This window comes from Trachurus japonicus, chromosome 10 (assembly GCF_045865225.1).
Source record: "Trachurus japonicus isolate A0001 chromosome 10, Traja_1.0".
NCBI lineage: Eukaryota > Metazoa > Chordata > Actinopteri > Carangiformes > Carangidae > Trachurus > Trachurus japonicus.
The window spans coordinates 19,607,598-19,629,726 of NC_140916.1; the positions used below are offsets into that span (position 1 = coordinate 19,607,598).

A 22,129-nucleotide genomic window follows, 5' to 3' on the forward strand; every position below is an offset into this window, starting at 1 on the left:
AATAAAATGCAGTATATGATTTAAAATATCTGAGGTGGCTCATCTTGATTGATGGCTGCGATGATCGCGTGATCGTGGGGGTCGCCAGAAATTTGTGACGTCAAAATGGGGTCACAAGCCAAAAAACGTTGGGAACCACTGTATTACACAGACTGCTACGTTACCTTCGACATGCAATCCAATTACGTCAAAGCCCTTGCAACCCTGTTTACACGCGCTGTTTGTGTGCTTAAAACCACTTTAGTACTATGGTAAGACACGTTTTGTCATTACCCGTACCATATTGAATTTTAACTCTGCCTAAATGTAGATTGTTTGAGGGAAACAGGCTTATGGAAGTCACAAATGTTGCAATAATGCAGTATTTGTTATTTTTTATTATTATTTTCATTATTATTATTTATGTTACTTTTCGATGAAATATATCTCAGTTATATTACTTTTCAAGTTATGTCTGGATACCATCTTGGACTACAACCAGTAAAAAGATTGTGAATATCTGTCTTTGCTCATTTATACAACTCCAATGAAAAGTATATTTTTAGGGTTGGAATGTCTTTGTGCCATACAGCTGACTCCTGACAGAATAGTAATCACCACCACAAAGACCTAACAACAGCAGTTTTAAAGTGTAATGATACACATGATTACTATGGCTTTGTTGAATGGCTGTTCTTTCAAAACAAATGTATGTTTAACTGATGTTTTTTCATACCTGCAGAGTAGAAGCTGCTGAGTCACTAGTCTCTGTCAGTCCTGTTCCTCTTGGTAAACTGGACACGATGTATCTGGAGCCCTTTGGCACAGGCTGTCTGACCACCAGCTTTCCTTTCCTGGTCTCTGCTAGAAACAGACTGTACCAGTAGGCGTCGTTGGAGACCAGAGTGGAATCTGCGATGGTGGAGTTCCTCTCACTGATCACACTGTTCCTGCAGGGAGGAGCTGCTTTGCTGGTCTTGGGTTTCTGACACTTGAGCACGATGGTGACCAATATGGTGATGAGCAGGAGAAACGACACTGAGCCCAGACCGATCACCAAGTACAGGTTGAGGTCTGAGAAGATGTCGTACTCTAGAGGCACCTCAGTCATGTCAGAGTAGGCCTTAACAGCAGTCTCCACTGTGGACAGCTTGATGGTGACTGTAGCAGAGAGGGCAGGCTCCCCGTTGTCCTTGGCAACAACAACCAGTCTCTGGTGGCGTGGATCTCTGTAGCTGAACATCCTCATAGTCCGGATCTCTCCGTTGTACTGGTCCAGACTGAACAAGGTGGCGTCAGTCACTTGTAGAAACTGGTAGGTAATCCGAGAGTTGTGCACAGAGTCAGTGTCTAAGGCTATCACCTTGGCAACCAGAGAGCCTTTATCAGTGGATCTGGGGATCTTCTCCTCCACCACCGAGCCGTGTGCTCGCCACGGAGAGACAATAACTGGAGCGTTGTCGTTCTGGTCCACAATAATGATGTGAACAGTCACGTTGCTGCTGAGTGGAGGAGAACCAGAGTCTCTGGCCTCAATGTGGAAAAGAAACTCCTTCTCAATCTCATAGTCAAAAGTTTTCAGTGCGTAAAGATTTCCGTTCTCTGGATTGATGGAGAACAGCATGGACATGGAGGTGTTGGCTATCTCCTTCTCTAGGATGAAATAAACTAGATACTGGTTTTCATGGAGGTCAGGGTCAAAGGCAGTGAGTGAACTCAGCAAGGCCCCAGGTGCGTTATTCTCCATAACACGTATAGTATAAAATGACAGAGGGAACTGTGGGACATTGTCATTAACATCCAGCAGCTCTAAAGTCATAGTTTCATTGTCAGATAAAGGAGGAGAACCTCTGTCTGTGACAGTGAAAGTGACGTCATATTCTGGAACCTTCTCCCGGTCTAACGGCTCTGACACCACTAATTCATAATAGTTATCAGAGGACTCTCTCAGCTTGAAAGGCATATTATCTGGAATATGAAGATCAACCACTCCGTTGTCACCTGAGTCTTTATCACTCACACTAACCACAGCTATCACTGTGTCCAACTCTATGTTTTCATTGACTGGACTCTGAAATGATTTAATAGATATTTCTGGGTGATTGTCATTCATGTCTTCTACAGAGATTTTTACTTTACACTGCCCAGTAAGGCTGTTAGGTCCTTTATCCGTTGCTATGATTTCCATTTCATAACTCAGATTATCTTCGTAGTTCAACGTTCCCTTCACTGTTATTTCACCGGTGGAAGGATTCAAGTAAAATGTTTCTTGTGTTTTCTCTGATGTATAGAGACTGTATGTATATTCGATCTGCGCATTTGTGCCCTCGTCTAAATCTGTCGCATTCAGCTGTACAACAAGAGTTCCAACAGGAGAGTTTTCCATGATATTAATGTCATAAATATCCGTTTCGAAAGTCGGGGCGTTGTCATTAGTGTCAAGCACGCGAACAATAATACTGGCTGTGCCGCTGCGCGCGGGGACTCCGCCATCTACAGCAGTGAGAATTAAATGATGCACTCCTTGCTTTTCTCTGTCCAAACTCTTCTTTAATATTAAATCAGCAAATTTAGACCCGTCTCTTCCGGTTTGAATGTCTATGTCAAAGTGCTTACTTTCACTCAAAAGATAGGTTTTAACCGAGTTTGATCCAAGATCCGGGTCGACGGCGTTGTTAACAGAGAATCTTTCACCAGCTTGGGTTGATTCCATAATGTCCAAGTTGATAGTGTCTCGTCGAAAATGAGGTGGGTTATCATTGATATCAGTTATTTCAATTTCAATGTAAAATATCCTTTGAGGGTTCTCCACGATAGCTTCCATTTTAAGATAACATGTCGTTGTTTTTATGGCACATAGATACTCTCTGTCAACCCGTTCAACGATGTAAAGCTCTCCAGTCTCTTTGTTCACATCCAGATATCTTTTGCTGGATATAATGTCCAACCGCATCCCCCGCCTACTCAGAGTTCTCACGTCTAAACCTAAATCAGAAGCTAAATTGGCGACAACCGTGCCTTCCTCCAATTCTTCGGGAACAGAATAATGAGTCACGGAAGTAACAATGGTCACAAACGTGCAGATGTGCAAAAGCGCAGACACATACCTCGTCCATGAATTTCCAGTGCTACGCGTTTCCATTGTTACAGTGCAGAAAAAATACTCCTATTTTAGTGAGTGAATAGGTGGAGCGGAAAAATTGTTAAGAGCAATAATGTTTGGAGACTCTGATCATTAGTATCGTTTTAGTATGGCGGATGATTGCTGAATAAATCCCTTAAACCACGATCAGCACCAGGAGCTGTCCACACCGTGTAGCTGTCTCAGCGTAAGGAAGTGTCATGGCGCCTGCAAAGTCATATAGTAGGGTGTTTTACTGGAGAACAGCGACGCTAAGTTGCAGGAAACACGCATATGCACAATCGTAAGTTTCCATGCACGTTATTATAGTGTCAAAATAATGAAAAATATAACGAAATTGAAATTATTTACATTGCATCAACTTCTATTCACAACTCTTGCTGAGACGATATCAGACATGAGCAAAATTAATTGTCTTAAAACTACCTGAGAATAGAAGTCACGATTCATACTGTTTTGATATCTTTACACTGTCATGTATGGAATTAAATGATGATTTAAGGGGGGTTTGATCATAGGGGGAAAAGAACGAGAAATGGTGATGCATTTCGTTGTAAACACATTATTTACCTGCAGAGTAGAAGCTGCTGAGTCACTAGTCTCTGTGAGTCCTGTTCCTCTTGGTAAACTGGACACGATGTATCTGGAGCCCTTTGGCACAGGCTGTCTGACCACCAGCTTTCCTTTCCTGGTCTCTGCTAGAAACAGACTGTACCAGTAGGCGTCGTTGGAGACCAGAGTGGAATCTGCGATGGTGGAGTTCCTCTCACTGATCACACTGTTCCTGCAGGGAGGAGCTGCTTTGCTGGTCTTGGGTTTCTGACACTTGAGCACGATGGTGACCAATATGGTGATGAGCAGGAGAAACGACACTGAGCCCAGACCGATCACCAAGTACAGGTTGAGGTCTGAGAAGATGTCGTACTCTAGAGGCACCTCAGTCATGTCAGAGTAGGCCTTAACAGCAGTCTCCACTGTGGACAGCTTGATGGTGACTGTAGCAGAGAGGGCAGGCTCCCCGTTGTCCTTGGCAACAACAACCAGTCTCTGGTGACGTGGATCTCTGTAGCTGAACATCCTCATAGTCCGGATCTCTCCGTTGTACTGGTCCAGACTGAACAAGGTGGCGTCAGTCACTTGTAGAAACTGGTAGGTAATCCGAGAGTTGTGCACAGAGTCAGTGTCCAAAGCTATCACCTTGGCAACCAGAGAGCCTTTATCAGTGGATCTGGGGATCTTCTCCTCCACCACCGAGCCGTGTGCTCGCCATGGAGAGACAATAACTGGAGCGTTGTCGTTCTGGTCCACAATAATGATGTGAACAGTCACGTTGCTGCTGAGTGGAGGAGAACCAGAGTCTCTGGCCTCAATGTGGAAAAGAAACTCCTTCTCAATCTCATAGTCAAAAGTTTTCAGTGCGTAAAGATTTCCGTTCTCTGGATTGATGGAGAACAGCATGGACATGGAGGTGTTGGCTATCTCCTTCTCTAGGATGAAATAAACTAGATACTGGTTTTCATGGAGGTCAGGGTCAAAGGCAGTGAGTGAACTCAGCAAGGCCCCAGGTGCGTTATTCTCCATAACACGTATAGTATAAAATGACAGAGGGAACTGTGGGACATTGTCATTAACATCCAGCAGCTCTAAAGTCATAGTTTCATTGTCAGATAAAGGAGGAGAACCTCTGTCTGTGACAGTGAAAGTGACGTCATATTCTGGAACCTGCTCCCGGTCTAACGGCTCCGACACCACTAATTCATAATAGTTATCAGAGGACTCTCTCAGCTTGAAAGGCATATTATCTGGAATATGAAGATCAACCACTCCGTTGTCACCTGAGTCTTTATCACTCACACTAACCACAGCTATCACTGTGTCCAACTCTATGTTTTCATTGACTGGACTCTGAAATGATTTAATAGATATTTCTGGGTGATTGTCATTCATGTCCTCAATCAGAATCTTTATGGTGCATTGTGCTGATAAACTATTGGCTCCGTGGTCGGTGGCTATAACTTCCATATCATAAATCCTGAAATCTTCATAGTTTAACATTCCCTTAACAGTAATTTCACCAGTGGAAGGATTCAGATTAAATGTTTCTTGAGTTTTCTCTGATGTATATAAACTGTATGAGTATGTTATAACAGAATTTGGACCCTCATCTAAATCTGTTGCATTAAGATGAATAACAAGACTCCCGATGGGAGAATTCTCCATGATTTTTAAATTGTATATATTTTTGTCAAATACAGGAGCGTTGTCATTAGTGTCCAACACATGAACAATAACACGAGCAGTACCTGAGCGAGCAGGTGTGCCTCCATCTACAGCTGTGAGTATTAAATTATGAACAGCCTGCTGCTCCCGGTCCAAAGCTTGTGTTAAAATTAAATCAGCAAATTTCGACTCTTCTCGTCCTGTCTGAACTTCAATAGTAAAATGTTCACTTTCACTCAGGTGGTACGTTTTAACTGAGTTGCTTCCAACATCAGCGTCAACTGCATTACTCAGAGAGAATCTCTCTCCTTTTGGTGTCGCTTCAGATATGTCTAAGTGTATGGCGTCTCTGCGAAACTGTGGGGCGTTGTCGTTCATATCCAAAATCTCTAGTTCAATGTTAAAAATTCGTAGTGGATTCTCTAGTATTACCTCCAGTCTAAGGTAGCAAGACGACTTTTCTGGACAAATAAATTCTCTGTCAATTTTCTCCACAATGTACAGTTCACCAGTCTCTTTGTTCACATCCAGATATTTCTTATTTGCAATGATGTCAAGACGCATCTTCCTCTGATTCAGTGTTTTAACGTCCAGGCCGAGATCAGTAGCAAGATTTGCTACAACGGATCCTTCTTTCATTTCCTCGGGTATTGAATAATGAGTCACTGAAGTCGATATGTTGCGAACGAAGCAAAAAAGAAGAACGACGAGCAGCACGTACCTCTTACAAGACTCCATTGTTACAAAGAGCCCCATTATTCCGTGTGTTTTTGCTGTCGTTCAGTCTTTATACTGCAGGTTTTGAATTATCTCGATACAATGGCCTCGATCGTACGCATAATCCTCATTTTACATTCCCCGGGGTATTTCAGCACTAAAAATGACGAGAGCGTTTTAGCAGCGGAGGTTCAGCACCACGGTGCTGTCCGGTGGACTCACGATCTACTTTAATGTCAAACGAGTTACTGTCATGGCGGTCATGGGCTGGTATTTTTCTAACAAACAGCGACACCCAGCAAGATTTTCAAGACTCTTCTATCTGCGTTTTGTTTATGTTTCTGTGTGGGTTTTTAATCAACGTGAGTGTAGATGCCATGTAGTGTTTTGTGTGTGTGTCACATCCGGGGAGGAGTCAGGTGGGGTGGTACGTCACCAGAGTAGTGAAATCAGCTGTTCTTCACCTGTTCATGAATGAATGAACTGAGAGGGTGAGGGGGGAAGGTCCTACTTTTGCTGACCGCCAATTTAACACTGTTTGGACGTTTTTAAGTTTATGTGGCATTGTTTCACTGCTTATGTTTTTAGCTTAATAATAATATGTGAATCGGCATTCCTCTGGAGCCTAGTTTTTATTGTTGAAGCGCGTCCGGCAAGTGAAACGTTTCCCGGGCTTAGCCTCTTGGCGACCACTGTCTGTTCCATCCACAGCTGCCCTAACATTGTCAGCAAAAATAGGACCATCCCCCCTCATCCTCTCAGTTCATTCATTCATTCATGAACAGGTGAAGAACAGCTGATTTCACTACTCTGGTGACGTACCACCCCACCTGACTCCTCCCCGGATGTTACAGACACACAAAACACTACATGGCATCTACAGTGAGTTTTAATTGAGTGGTGTGAGAAATAGAAATATCACTGAATTCACGAGCTTTTACATCTCAACTGATGAGGTGTAATAATTATGAAATGAGGTTGATATGTTGCGAATCCAGGCTTGATATTAATAATATATAACCATAAAAAGACATTGTACACTGTGTTCATACCTGCAGAGTAGAAGCTGCTGAGTCACTAGTCTCTGTCAGTCCTGTGCCTCTTGGTAAACTGGACACGATGTATCTGGAGCCCTTTGGCACAGGCTGTCTGACCACCAGCTTTCCTTTCCTGGTCTCTGCTAGAAACAGACTGTACCAGTAGGCGTCGTTGGAGACCAGAGTGGAATCTGCGATGGTGGAGTTCCTCTCACTGATCACACTGTTCCTGCAGGGAGGAGCTGCTTTGCTGGTCTTGGGTTTCTGACACTTGAGCACGATGGTGACCAATATGGTGATGAGCAGGAGAAACGACACTGAGCCCAGACCGATCACCAAGTACAGGTTGAGGTCTGAGAAGATGTCGTACTCTAGAGGCACCTCAGTCATGTCAGAGTAGGCCTTAACAGCAGTCTCCACTGTGGACAGCTTGATGGTGACTGTAGCAGAGAGGGCAGGCTCCCCGTTGTCCTTGGCAACAACAACCAGTCTCTGGTGGCGTGGATCTCTGTAGCTGAACATCCTCATAGTCCGGATCTCTCCGTTGTACTGGTCCAGACTGAACAAGGTGGCGTCAGTCACTTGTAGAAACTGGTAGGTAATCCGAGAGTTGTGCACAGAGTCAGTGTCCAAAGCTATCACCTTGGCGACCAGAGAGCCTTTATCAGTGGATCTGGGGATCTTCTCCTCCACCATCGAGCCGTGTGCTCGCCACGGAGAGACAATAACTGGAGCGTTGTCGTTCTGGTCCACAATAATGATGTGAACAGTCACGTTGCTGCTGAGTGGAGGAGAACCAGAGTCTCTGGCCTCAATGTGGAAAAGAAACTCCTTCTCAATCTCATAGTCAAAAGTTTTCAGTGCGTAAAGATTTCCGTTCTCTGGATTGATGGAGAACAGCATGGACATGGAGGTGTTGGCTATCTCCTTCTCTAGGATGAAATAAACTAGATACTGGTTTTCATGGAGGTCAGGGTCAAAGGCAGTGAGTGAACTCAGCAAGGCCCCAGGTGCGTTATTCTCCATAACACGTATAGTATAAAATGACAGAGGGAACTGTGGGACATTGTCATTAACATCCAGCAGCTCTAAAGTCATAGTTTCATTGTCAGATAAAGGAGGAGAACCTCTGTCTGTGACAGTGAAAGTGACGTCATATTCTGGAACCTTCTCCCGGTCTAACGGCTCTGACACCACTAATTCATAATAGTTATCAGAGGACTCTCTCAGCTTGAAAGGCATATTATCTGGAATATGAAGATCAACCACTCCGTTGTCACCTGAGTCTTTATCACTCACACTAACCACAGCTATCACTGTGTCCAACTCTATGTTTTCATTGACTGGACTCTGAAATGATTTAATAGATATTTCTGGGTGATTGTCATTCATATCCTCAATCAGAATCTTTATGGTGCATTGTGCTGATAAACTATTGGCTCCGTGGTCGGTGGCTATAACTTCCATATCATAAATTCTGAAATCCTCATAGTTTAACATTCCCTTAACAGTAATTTCACCAGTGGAAGGATTCAGATTAAATGTTTCTTGCGTTTTTTCTGATGTATATAAACTGTATGAGTATGTTATATCAGAATTTGACCCTTCGTCTAAATCTGTTGCATTAAGTTTAATAACAAGACTCCCAATAGGAGAATTCTCAATTATTTTTATATTATTGACATTTCTGTCAAATGTAGGAGCATTGTCATTGGTGTCCAACACACGAACAATAACACTGGCTGTACCTGAACGAGCAGGTGTGCCTCCATCTACAGCTGTGAGTATTAGATTATGAACAGCCTGCTGCTCCCGGTCTAACGTCTTTTTCAATATCAAGTCGGCAAACTTAGACCCTTCTCGTCCTGTCTGAACTTCAATATTAAAATGGTCACTTTCACTCAGGTGGTACGTTTTAACAGAATTGCTTCCAATATCAGGATCAACTGCATTACTCAGAGAGAATCTCTCTCCCTTTGGTGTCGCCTCAGATATGTCCAAGTGTATCACATCTCTACGAAACTGTGGGGCGTTGTCGTTCATATCCAGAATTTCTACTTCTATATTAAATATTCGAACCGGGTTTTCTAGTATAACCTCTAGTCTGAGATAGCAGGACTCCGATGATTTCGTTGTACAAATATATTCTCTGTCAATTTTCTCCACAATATACAGTTCACCAGTCTCTTTGTTCACATCCAGATATTTCTTATTTGCAATGATGTCGAGACGCATCTTCCTCTGATTCAGTGTTTTAACGTCCAGGCCGAGATCAGTAGCAAGATTTGCTACAACGGATCCTTCTTTCATTTCTTCTGGTATTGAATAATGAGTCACTGAGGTCGATATGTTGCGAACGAAGCAAAAAAGAACAACGAGCAGCACGTACCTTTTGCCAGACTCCATTGTTACAGAGGGCTACTTTGCTGTTTACGCGGTTAGTGCAGTTCCGTTTTTATACCGCAGGTCTCCAGTGATAGCTGAATTGATTTGCAATAATCGTAATCCCAAACATATTCGCTATTTGACAGTCCCCATTATTTCAGAATAAAAAGGAAGAAAGCGTTTGTGCAGCGCAGATTCAGCACCACGGAGCTGTCCGGCTGATTCACGATCTGCCGTAATGTCAACTCGTCACCGCCACGGCGCTCATATCCTGGTATTTTCGTGACAAACAGCGACACCCTGGTGGATTAACATGACTCTTAGCTGCATTTAATACAGTTAGATACGTTTATAGTGTATGGTTTTATCTAAGCGAGTTTAAATTGAGGATTGGCTGGAAGATTTTTTTTACATTGTTCAATAGTTTTATGGCCTTAACGTATTAAGTATGATTTTTATGTTTGGACAGGATGAATAGAATTGCGACCTTATAATCAAAACACATACATTTGAAATTAGTGGTTTATACTGATTTCCTACCTGCAGAGTGGAGGCTGCTGAGTCACTAGTCTCTGTCAGTCCTGTGCCTCTTGGTAAACTGGACACGATGTATCTGGAGCCCTTTGGCACAGGCTGTCTGACCACCAGCTTTCCTTTCCTGGTCTCTGCTAGAAACAGACTGTACCAGTAGGCGTCGTTGGAGACCAGAGTGGAATCTGCGATGGTGGAGTTCCTCTCACTGATCACACTGTTCCTGCAGGGAGGAGCTGCTTTGCTGGTCTTGGGTTTCTGACACTTGAGCACGATGGTGACCAATATGGTGATGAGCAGGAGAAACGACACTGAGCCCAGACCGATCACCAAGTACAGGTTGAGGTCTGAGAAGATGTCGTACTCTAGAGGCACCTCAGTCATGTCAGAGTAGGCCTTAACAGCAGTCTCCACTGTGGACAGCTTGATGGTGACTGTAGCAGAGAGGGCAGGCTCCCCGTTGTCCTTGGCAACAACAACCAGTCTCTGGTGGCGTGGATCTCTGTAGCTGAACATCCTCATAGTCCGGATCTCTCCGTTGTATTGGTCCAGACTGAACAAGGTGGCGTCAGTCACTTGTAGAAACTGGTAGGTAATCCGAGAGTTGTGCACAGAGTCAGTGTCCAAAGCTATCACCTTGGCAACCAGAGAGCCTTTATCAGTGGATCTGGGGATCTTCTCCTCCACCACCGAGCCGTGTGCTCGCCACGGAGAGACAATAACTGGAGCGTTGTCGTTCTGGTCCACAATAATGATGTGAACAGTCACGTTGCTGCTGAGTGGAGGAGAACCAGAGTCTCTGGCCTCAATGTGGAAAAGAAACTCCTTCTCAATCTCATAGTCAAAAGTTTTCAGTGCGTAAAGATTTCCGTTCTCTGGATTGATGGAGAACAGCATGGACATGGAGGTGTTGGCTATCTCCTTCTCTAGGATGAAATAAACTAGATACTGGTTTTCATGGAGGTCAGGGTCAAAGGCAGTGAGTGAACTCAGCAAGGCCCCAGGTGCGTTATTCTCCATAACACGTATAGTATAAAATGACAGAGGGAACTGTGGGACATTGTCATTAACATCCAGCAGCTCTAAAGTCATAGTTTCATTGTCAGATAAAGGAGGAGAACCTCTGTCTGTGACAGTGAAAGTGACGTCATATTCTGGAACCTTCTCCCGGTCTAACGGCTCTGACACCACTAATTCATAATAGTTATCAGAGGACTCTCTCAGCTTGAAAGGCATATTATCTGGAATATGAAGATCAACCACTCCGTTGTCACCTGAGTCTTTATCACTCACACTAACCACAGCTATCACTGTGTCCAACTCTATGTTTTCATTGACTGGACTCTGAAATGATTTAATAGATATTTCTGGGTGATTGTCATTCATGTCTTCAATGATAATTTTAAGTCTGCACTGACCTGATAAAACATTGTCTCCTTTGTCAACAGCTATTACTTCCATATCATAAACCGTGACGTCCTCATAATTCAAAACTCCCTTTACTGTAATTTCACCTGTATTTGGGTTTAAATTAAACGTCTCTTGTGTTTTCTCCGATGTATACAGACTATATGAGTATACTAGATCAGAATTTGACCCTTCATCCAAATCTGTTGCATTGAGATGAATAACAAGACTTCCAGTTGGTGAATTTTCCATTACAGTGATATGGTAGCTTTCTTCGTTAAACGTAGGGGCGTTGTCATTTGTGTCTAAAACATGAACTATAATGCTTGCCGTACCAGAACGAGATGGCATACCGCCATCTACCGCTGTAAGCACTAAATAATGAACAGCTTGCTGTTCACGGTCTAATTTTTTTTTCAGGATCAAATCAGCAAATTTTGATCCATCTCGCCCCATTTGAATCTCCGTTGTGAAATAATCACTTTCGCTTAAGTGATATGTTTTGACAGAGTTTGAACCAACGTCTGGGTCAACTGCATTGCTTACAGAGAAGCGCTCCCCAGGTTGTGTTGCTTCGGAAATATCTAAATCTATAGTATCTCTTCTAAAATGAGGTGCGTTGTCGTTTATGTCCAGTATCTCTAATTCGATGTAAAATATTCTTTTAGGGTTTTCAATTATTGCTTCCATTTTCAGATAACAGGATGTCTTTGCCGGACATAGAGATTCCCTGTCAATTCGTTCAACAATGTACAGCTCTCCAGTTTCTTTGTTCACGTCCAGATATTTCCGATTGGCAATTATCTCTATGCGCATTTTCCGTTCGACTAACGTCTTCACATCCAGTCCCAAATCTCCAACTAGATTTGCAACGACAGAGCCTTCTTCGAGTTCCTCGGGGACGGAATAATGTGTTACAGCTGATGTGTAATATAAGGTGGTGGCGAAGAGAATAATTCCCAGCACATACCTTTTCTGATGTTGAAAACATATAAAACCTTCCATTGTCACCCGCGAGCTTTGTTTTCTGTGATGTAGCTTAAACTCTTCCGCACATGATTTAAGAAAGCCACAAAGCTTCAGTCAAATGCCCAAAGGAAAAATGAACGCAGACCCTGAAAATCCTTCAAAATTCAAATTGATTCAGCACCAGGAACTGTTCGTTTGTGTCCTCCGCAGCACTGAATGAACCACTGTCATGGCGAACAGGATATCATAGGCTTATATGTGGTTGGGAACAGCGACGCTGCACGCCAGAGACTGACCCTGTCAGCAGTGTTAATGCATGCAAATACTCTGTGCCAGAACTAAGCCTCGACCGCTTTACATTCGTCGTAGTCGTCTTGGTTGGATTGCATTGGAATGTTTTTGTATTTTTAGGAAACTGTTTCGTTTTTCTTTAAGTGTGTCGTTTGATGTTTTGAGGCGCTTTTGGCAAAACACTTTCTCTGCCTGATATAATTTCACGTTGTTCTTTTAATTAATTATTTTTTAACTCGAATTTCTTATTGATTTCTTTCATTAATATACTGAATGAAAAAATAATATTAATTATTTGTAAAAGAAAGGAAATACACAATTTTTAGTTTTTGGAAAACCAACACGCTTCATGTTACGACTGTATATCAAAGGTGACCAGTATTAAAAGGAAAACATCACCCGCTGTTACACAAAACAGAGGAAATAACCGTAGCTACAGGAGCGTCTTGAAGTAGCGTATATGTTTTAAGTTGGAATACTAATCGCTGAAAGTTTCAAACATAGTTAACAAATACCATAGTTGTATATGGGAATATGAAAACTAACCATGCATAGAACAAACATTCCTCCAAAATTATTGCAGTTGATAAAGGTGCTGGATCATAAAACCAGTCTCACCTGCAGAGTGGAGGCTGCTGAGTCACTAGTCTCTGTCAGTCCTGTTCCTCTTGGTAAACTGGACACGATGTATCTGGAGCCCTTTGGCACAGGCTGTCTGACCACCAGCTTTCCTTTCCTGGTCTCTGCTAGAAACAGACTGTACCAGTAGGCGTCGTTGGAGACCAGAGTGGAATCTGCGATGGTGGAGTTCCTCTCACTGATCACACTGTTCCTGCAGGGAGGAGCTGCTTTGCTGGTCTTGGGTTTCTGACACTTGAGCACGATGGTGACCAATATGGTGATGAGCAGGAGAAACGACACTGAGCCCAGACCGATCACCAAGTACAGGTTGAGGTCTGAGAAGATGTCGTACTCTAGAGGCACCTCAGTCATGTCAGAGTAGGCCTTAACAGCAGTCTCCACTGTGGACAGCTTGATGGTGACTGTAGCAGAGAGGGCAGGCTCCCCGTTGTCCTTGGCAACAACAACCAGTCTCTGGTGGCGTGGATCTCTGTAGCTGAACATCCTCATAGTCCGGATCTCTCCGTTGTACTGGTCCAGACTGAACAAGGTGGCGTCAGTCACTTGTAGAAACTGGTAGGTAATCCGAGAGTTGTGCACAGAGTCAGTGTCCAAAGCTATCACCTTGGCAACCAGAGAGCCTTTATCAGTGGATCTGGGGATCTTCTCCTCCACCACCGAGCCGTGTGCTCGCCACGGAGAGACAATAACTGGAGCGTTGTCGTTCTGGTCCACAATAATGATGTGAACAGTCACGTTGCTGCTGAGTGGAGGAGAACCAGAGTCTCTGGCCTCAATGTGGAAAAGAAACTCCTTCTCAATCTCATAGTCAAAAGTTTTCAGTGCGTAAAGATTTCCGTTCTCTGGATTGATGGAGAACAGCATGGACATGGAGGTGTTGGCTATCTCCTTCTCTAGGATGAAATAAACTAGATACTGGTTTTCATGGAGGTCAGGGTCAAAGGCAGTGAGTGAACTCAGCAAGGCCCCAGGTGCGTTATTCTCCATAACACGTATAGTATAAAATGACAGAGGGAACTGTGGGACATTGTCATTAACATCCAGCAGCTCTAAAGTCATAGTTTCATTGTCAGATAAAGGAGGAGAACCTCTGTCTGTGACAGTGAAAGTGACGTCATATTCTGGAACCTTCTCCCGGTCTAACGGCTCTGACACCACTAATTCATAATAGTTATCAGAGGACTCTCTCAGCTTGAAAGGCATATTATCTGGAATATGAAGATCAACCACTCCGTTGTCACCTGAGTCTTTATCACTCACACTAACCACAGCTATCACTGTGTCCAACTCTATGTTTTCATTGACTGGACTCTGAAATGATTTAATAGATATTTCTGGGTGATTGTCATTCATGTCCTCAATCAAAATCTTTATGGTGCATTGTGCTGATAAACTATTGGCTCCATGGTCGGTGGCTATAACTTCCATATCATAAATATTGAAATCTTCATAGTTTAACATTCCCTTAACAGTAATTTCACCAGTGGAAGGATTCAGATGAAAAGTTTCTTGCGTTTTCTCTGATGTATATAAACTGTATGCGTATGTTATAACAGAATTTGACCCTTCGTCTAAGTCGGTGGCATTAAGATGAATAACAAGACTCCCAATAGGAGAATTTTCCATTACATTGACATTATATATCGTTCTATAAAATGTAGGAGCGTTGTCATTAGTGTCAGAGACATGAACAACAACACTGGCTGTACCAGAGCGAGCAGGTGTGCCTCCATCTACAGCTGTGAGTACTAGATTATGAACAGCCTGCTGCTCCCGGTCTAAAGACTTTGTTAAAATCAAATCAGCAAACTTCGAACCATCCCTTCCTGTCTGAACTTCAATATTAAAATGGTCACTTTCACTCAGATGGTACGTTTTAACTGAGTTACTTCCAATATCAGGATCAACTGCATTACTCAGTGAGAATCTCTCTCCTCTTGGCGTCGCCTCAGATATGTCTAAGTGTATGGCGTCTCTGCGAAACTGTGGGGCGTTGTCGTTCATATCCAGAATTTCCACTTCTATGTTAAATATTCGTAGTGGATTTTCTAGTATGACCTCGAGTTTCAGATAGCATGTTGCGGATGACTTGGAAGGGCACAGATATTCTCTGTCAATTTTCTCCACAATGTACAGTTCACCAGTCTCTTTGTTCACGTCCAGATATTTCTTATTTGAAATGATGTCCAGACGCATCTTCCTCTGATTCAGTGTTTTAACATCCAGGCTGAGATCAGTAGCAAGATTTGCTACAACGGATCCTTCTTTCATTTCCTCGGGTATTGAATAATGAGTCACTGAAGTCGATATTTGACGAACGGCATTAATAAAAAGAACGAGCAGCACGTACCTTTTTCCAGACTCCATTGTTACACAACCGTATTGTATTCAGTGTGTTCGGTAGTTCAAGCTTGATGATAGACGATTCCAGTTATATTGAATTTTTCTGCGATGGTCTTGATCCCAAACATATTTATATTGTTTTATTCCCGTGGATATTTCGTAGCTTTATGGAATGAGAGCATTTTTCTCCGCGGATTTCAGCACCACGGAGCTGTTCGCTTGAATCACGAACGGTTAGAGTGTCAGCGACCCACTGTCATGGCGTTGATGAAAGGAACTTTTGTGGAAAAATAGCGACACCATTTGGAGTTTGAAAAATCTAAACGAGAAAATGTGAAAAGATTTTTTTTTAACCTTCATTCTAGTTAAATTTGAGTAACCCCTGTAGATTTTACTCCAGTTAATGATAACATGCAATGGTGTTCTCTATGAGTCGAAATGACGGAGATTTATCACGTTAACCTAATCTACAATGAAGAGTAAAATATGACGTGATACGCACAAATGGTATATATATATATATATATATATATATATATATATATGTATATATACGTATATATATATACATATATATATATATATTTTTTTTTTTTAAGAATCTGTGTGTAGGATTCCTACCTGCAGAGTGGAGGCTGCTGAGTCACTAGTCTCTGTCAGTCCTGTTCCTCTTGGTAAACTGGACACGATGTATCTGGAGCCCTTTGGCACAGGCTGTCTGACCACCAGCTTTCCTTTCCTGGTCTCTGCTAGAAACAGACTGTACCAGTAGGCGTCGTTGGAGACCAGAGTGGAATCTGCGATGGTGGAGTTCCTCTCACTGATCACACTGTTCCTGCAGGGAGGAGCTGCTTTGCTGGTCTTGGGTTTCTGACACTTGAGCACGATGGTGACCAATATGGTGATGAGCAGGAGAAACGACACTGAGCCCAGACCGATCACCAAGTACAGGTTGAGGTCTGAGAAGATGTCGTACTCTAGAGGCACCTCAGTCATGTCAGAGTAGGCCTTAACAGCAGTCTCCACTGTGGACAGCTTGATGGTGACTGTAGCAGAGAGGGCAGGCTCCCCGTTGTCCTTGGCAACAACAACCAGTCTCTGGTGGCGTGGATCTCTGTAGCTGAACATCCTCATAGTCCGGATCTCTCCGTTGTACTGGTCCAGACTGAACAAGGTGGCGTCAGTCACTTGTAGAAACTGGTAGGTAATCCGAGAGTTGTGCACAGAGTCAGTGTCCAAAGCTATCACCTTGGCGACCAGAGAGCCTTTATCAGTGGATCTGGGGATCTTCTCCTCCACCACCGAGCCGTGTGCTCGCCACGGAGAGACAATAACTGGAGCGTTGTCGTTCTGGTCCACAATAATGATGTGAACAGTCACGTTGCTGTTGAGTGGAGGAGAACCAGAGTCTCTGGCCTCAATGTGGAAAAGAAACTCCTTCTCAATCTCATAGTCAAAAGTTTTCAGTGCGTAAAGATTTCCGTTCTCTGGATTGATGGAGAACAGCATGGACATGGAGGTGTTGGCTATCTCCTTCTCTAGGATGAAATAAACTAGATACTGGTTTTCATGGAGGTCAGGGTCAAAGGCAGTGAGTGAACTCAGCAAGGCCCCAGGTGCGTTATTCTCCATAACACGTATAGTATAAAATGACAGAGGGAACTGTGGGACATTGTCATTAACATCCAGCAGCTCTAAAGTCATAGTTTCATTGTCAGATAAAGGAGGAGAACCTCTGTCTGTGACAGTGAAAGTGACGTCATATTCTGGAACCTGCTCCCGGTCTAACGGCTCTGACACCACTAATTCATAATAGTTATCAGAGGACTCTCTCAGCTTGAAAGGCATATTATCTGGAATATGAAGATCAACCACTCCGTTGTCACCTGAGTCTTTATCACTCACACTAACCACAGCTATCACTGTGTCCAACTCTATGTTTTCATTGACTGGACTCTGAAATGATTTAATAGATATTTCTGGGTGATTGTCATTCATGTCCTCAATCAGAATCTTTATGGTGCATTGTGCTGATAAACTATTGGCTCCATGGTCGGTGGCTATAACTTCCATATCATAAATCCTGAAATCTTCATAGTTTAACATTCCCTTAACAGTAATTTCACCAGTGGAAGGATTCAGATTAAACGTTTCTTGCGTTTTCTCTGATGTATATAAACTGTATGAGTATGTTATATCAGAATTTGAACCCTCATCTAAATCTGTGGCATTAAGGTGAATAACAAGACTCCCGATAGGTGAATTTTCAATTATTTTTACATTATAGTTTGTTTTATTAAACGTTGGGGCATTGTCATTGGTGTCCAAAACACGCACAATAACACTGGCTGTGCCCGAACGAGCAGGTGTGCCTCCATCTACAGCTGTGAGTATTAGATTATGAACAGCCTGCTGCTCCCGGTCTAAAGCTTTTTTTAATATTAATTCGGCAAACTTCGATCCATCTCTTCCTGTCTGAACTTCAATATTAAAATGTTCACTTTCACTCAGATGGTACGTTTTAACAGAGTTGCTTCCGACGTCAGGATCAACTGCATTACTCAGAGAAAATCTCTCTCCTCTTGGCGTCGCCTCAGATATGTCTAAGTGTATCACGTCTCTACGAAACTGTGGGGCGTTGTCGTTCATATCCAAAATTTCTACTTCTATGTTGAAAATCCGTACTGGATTTTCTAGTATCATCTCCAGTTTAAGATAGCATGAGGCTGACGATTTTGTGGGGCAAAGGTATTCTCTGTCAATCTTCTCCACAATGTACAGTTCACCAGTCTCTTTGTTCACGTCCAGATATTTCTTATTTGCAATGATGTCGAGACGCATCTTCTTCTGATTCAGTGTTTTAACATCCAGGCCGAGATCAGTAGCAAGATTTGCTACAACCGATCCTTCTTTCATTTCTTCTGGTATTGAATAATGAGTTACTGAGGTCGATATATGACGAACGAAACAAAAGAGAACAACGAATAGCACGTACCTTTTTACACTCTCCATTGTTACCGAGGGCCGCATTTTTGTGTCTGAGTTTACTGCATTTCAGTCTTTGTAATGTAGATTTCCATTAATGTGAAATGTTGCACTCATTGATTTGATCACAAACACGTTCACGCAATTTAATCCAAAGGATATTTCAGCATTCAAATGTACGAAAGCGCTCTGGAGCGAGATTCAGCACCACGGAGCTGTCCGTTTTTTCACGATCTGCCGTAATGCCACTGACGCACGGGCGTTTATGGGCGTGTATTTTGTTAACAAACAGCGCCACCCATCAAGATTTAAACCATTTAAAATATAGTGTATTCATGTTAATCGTCGTTGAAATGCAATATTGCCTATACGAGGAATATATGGAATATTTATATATTAACTGATACACATAAAACCCAGCTATATAAAACATTTTGGTAACACTTTATTTTAAGGGGTCCTTCTTCCTGTGTATCTACCTAATTAATTACAGTGTAATTACCTATGTAACCGTATGTAATAACATGTACTTACATTGTAAATACATAGTGTATTTTAGTGTACTTACAGGTCCTTGTTACACTTGTAATAAGAAATGCCAAAGTGGCCTCTCTCTTTGCACAAGCATTTCTTATTACAAGTGTAACAAGGACCTGTAAGTACACCAAAATACACTATGTATTTACAATGTAAGTACATGTTATTACATACGGTTACATAGGTAATTACGCTGTAATTAATTAGGTAGATACACAGGAACAAGGACCCCTTAAAATAAAGTGTTACCAACATTTCTTTTAAAATTCATATCAAGAAATGACTTAGATCAAAACAAAAATGGTGAACATGATTTCCTACCTGCAGAGTAGAAGCTGCTGAGTCACTGGTCTCTGTCAGTCCTGTGCCTCTTGGTAAACTGGACACGATGTATCTGGAGCCCTTTGGCACAGGCTGTCTGACCACCAGCTTTCCTTTCCTGGTCTCTGCTAGAAACAGACTGTACCAGTAGGCGTCGTTGGAGACCAGAGTGGAATCTGCGATGGTGGAGTTCCTCTCACTGATCACACTGTTCCTGCAGGGAGGAGCTGCTTTGCTGGTCTTGGGTTTCTGACACTTGAGCACGATGGTGACCAATATGGTGATGAGCAGGAGAAACGACACTGAGCCCAGACCGATCACCAAGTACAGGTTGAGGTCTGAGAAGATGTCGTACTCTAGAGGCACCTCAGTCATGTCAGAGTAGGCCTTAACAGCAGTCTCCACTGTGGACAGCTTGATGGTGACTGTAGCAGAGAGGGCAGGCTCCCCGTTGTCCTTGGCAACAACAACCAGTCTCTGGTGGCGTGGATCTCTGTAGCTGAACATCCTCATAGTCCGGATCTCTCCGTTGTACTGGTCCAGACTGAACAAGGTGGCGTCAGTCACTTGTAGAAACTGGTAGGTAATCCGAGAGTTGTGCACAGAGTCAGTGTCCAAAGCTATCACCTTGGCAACCAGAGAGCCTTTATCAGTGGATCTGGGGATCTTCTCCTCCACCACCGAGCCGTGTGCTCGCCACGGAGAGACAATAACTGGAGCGTTGTCGTTCTGGTCCACAATAATGATGTGAACAGTCACGTTGCTGCTGAGTGGAGGAGAACCAGAGTCTCTGGCCTCAATGTGGAAAAGAAACTCCTTCTCAATCTCATAGTCAAAAGTTTTCAGTGCGTAAAGATTTCCGTTCTCTGGGTTGATGGAGAACAGCATGGACATGGAGGTGTTGGCTATCTCCTTCTCTAGGATGAAATAAACTAGATACTGGTTTTCATGGAGGTCAGGGTCAAAGGCAGTGAGTGAACTCAGCAAGGCCCCAGGTGCGTTATTCTCCATAACACGTATAGTATAAAATGACAGAGGGAACTGTGGCGCGTTGTCATTAACATCCATCAGATGCACAGTAATAGTTTCGTTATCAGATAATGGTGGGGTTCCAGCATCTGTCACTATTAACACGATGTCATATTCAGGCACTTTTTCACGATCTAATGGCTCAGAGACTATGAGTTTATAATGCGTGGGTTTTTCGGACGACTTGTTAAGGATAAAGGGCATGGGCTGATGTATAGACAGGCTCACTTTTCCATTATCACCTGTGTCTCTGTCACTTATGTCTACCTGTGCAATGACACTTCCTACTGGGATGTTCTCATCCACTGTGTTTTTTACCGACTGTATAATGATATCTGGATAATTATCATTCATATCAGTCACGTGCACGACTACTTTACACTGTCCTAGTAAAGGATGCGTCCCTTTGTCTCTTGCCTCTATGTGCATCTCATAAAATTTCATATCTTCATAGTCAATAGTACCTTTCACAGTTATCTCCCCTGTGCTGGGATTCAATGCAAAGACATCTTGCGTTTTTTCAGACGTGTATAGTGTGAATGAGTACACAATCTCTGAATTCACACCCTCGTCAAGATCTGTAGCGTTAAGTTTCATCACTAAGGTACCGATCGGGGAATTTTCCGCCATGTTAATTGTGTAAGTCTGTTTGTCAAACCGAGGAGGATTGTCGTTTGTATCCTGTACTCTAACAATGATATTAGCAGTGCCGGAGCGCACAGGGACGCCGCCGTCCACAGCAGTCAGTATTAGATTGTGAACAGCAGTCTCCTCTCTGTCTAAAGACTTCATCAGCACTAAATCCACATATTGAGTTCCATCACTGCCTGTCTGAATTTCGATGGTGAAATGTTCACTGTCACTCAGTTTATACGTTTTGATTGTATTTATGCCAACATCAGGATCCACGCCATTGGGTAAGGAGAATCTCTCTCCTGGTGTTGCTGATTCTGAAACGTCGAGCTCCACCCTGTCTCGTCGAAAGTGTGGAGCGTTATCGTTTATGTCCGTTATTCCAAGTTCAATGTTGAAGATACGTAAGGGGCTTTCTATGATCACATCAAGCTTTAGAAAACAGCTAGGTTTCGCCGGGCACAGATATTCCCTGTCCATCTTTTCCACTATATACAGCTCCCCTGTCTTTTTGTTAAAATCTAGGTATTTTTTGTTAGTGAAAATATCAAGTTTTACCTCTCGCTGTGCCAAACCCGCAGGGTCAAGTCCCAAATCCGCAGCGAGATTAGCCACAACAGAGCCCATTTCCATCTCCTCCGCTATGGAGTACCGTGTCACGGACAAAGCAGTGGGCCATACTGCACACAAGACAAAGACAGTGGTCCAAAAATTCATCCTTTCATCTGCAGGAAAAAACGATCCAGATTCTAGAAACATTTGTTTTTCTTTATTTTAAAGATCTGAAAATGTATCTTAAATTGTCTTTTGTTAATCTAAAAATACAACGCACATCTTCCAGAAAGCCGTTCCCTACACCTTATATAAATGGGTGTGTCATGACTTCACTGAAGAAGATGCATTATGCTTTAGTGGTCAACAGTGACACCATGTGACAGACTGCACATAATGGAGGAACTGT

The 22,129-nt window shown here is 42.9% G+C and overlaps 3 protein-coding genes and 4 pseudogenes across 6 annotated transcripts; all 7 read right to left on the reverse strand.

The window, feature by feature from the left end:
* Positions 1–692: 692 nt before the first annotated feature.
* On the reverse strand, positions 693–3,121 carry LOC146979863 (protocadherin alpha-C2 pseudogene; annotated as a pseudogene). Its single transcript, XR_015036918.1, has one exon. The product of XR_015036918.1 is annotated as a protocadherin alpha-C2 pseudogene (transcript).
* A 465-nt stretch (positions 3,122–3,586) lies between these two features.
* On the reverse strand, positions 3,587–6,406 carry LOC146979864 (protocadherin alpha-C2-like). The gene has a single exon (XM_085789870.1). The coding sequence runs from the start codon at positions 6,095–6,097 to the stop codon at positions 3,587–3,589; it is 2,511 nt and encodes an 836-aa protein (XP_085645996.1). The 5' UTR covers positions 6,098–6,406.
* A 643-nt stretch (positions 6,407–7,049) lies between these two features.
* Positions 7,050–9,508, reverse strand: LOC146979865 (protocadherin alpha-C2 pseudogene; annotated as a pseudogene).
* Positions 9,509–9,906: 398 nt separating this feature from the next.
* Positions 9,907–12,580, reverse strand: LOC146979866 (protocadherin alpha-C2 pseudogene; annotated as a pseudogene). Its single transcript, XR_015036849.1, has one exon. The product of XR_015036849.1 is annotated as a protocadherin alpha-C2 pseudogene (transcript).
* Positions 12,581–13,278: 698 nt separating this feature from the next.
* On the reverse strand, positions 13,279–15,688 carry LOC146979867 (protocadherin alpha-C2-like). The gene has a single exon (XM_085788935.1). The coding sequence runs from the start codon at positions 15,685–15,687 to the stop codon at positions 13,279–13,281; it is 2,409 nt and encodes an 802-aa protein (XP_085645061.1). The 5' UTR covers position 15,688.
* Positions 15,689–16,257: 569 nt separating this feature from the next.
* LOC146979868 (protocadherin alpha-C2 pseudogene) lies at positions 16,258–18,891 on the reverse strand (annotated as a pseudogene). The gene has a single exon (XR_015036850.1). The product of XR_015036850.1 is annotated as a protocadherin alpha-C2 pseudogene (transcript).
* pcdh2a1 (protocadherin 2 alpha 1) lies at positions 18,876–22,048 on the reverse strand. The gene is made up of 2 exons (XM_085788937.1): positions 19,507–22,048; positions 18,876–18,896 (listed from the first exon to the last, which is right to left on the reverse strand). Exons 1-2 carry the CDS (start codon positions 21,925–21,927, stop codon positions 18,876–18,878), a joined length of 2,442 nt encoding a protein of 813 aa, XP_085645063.1. The 5' UTR covers positions 21,928–22,048.
* Positions 22,049–22,129: the final 81 nt, after the last annotated feature.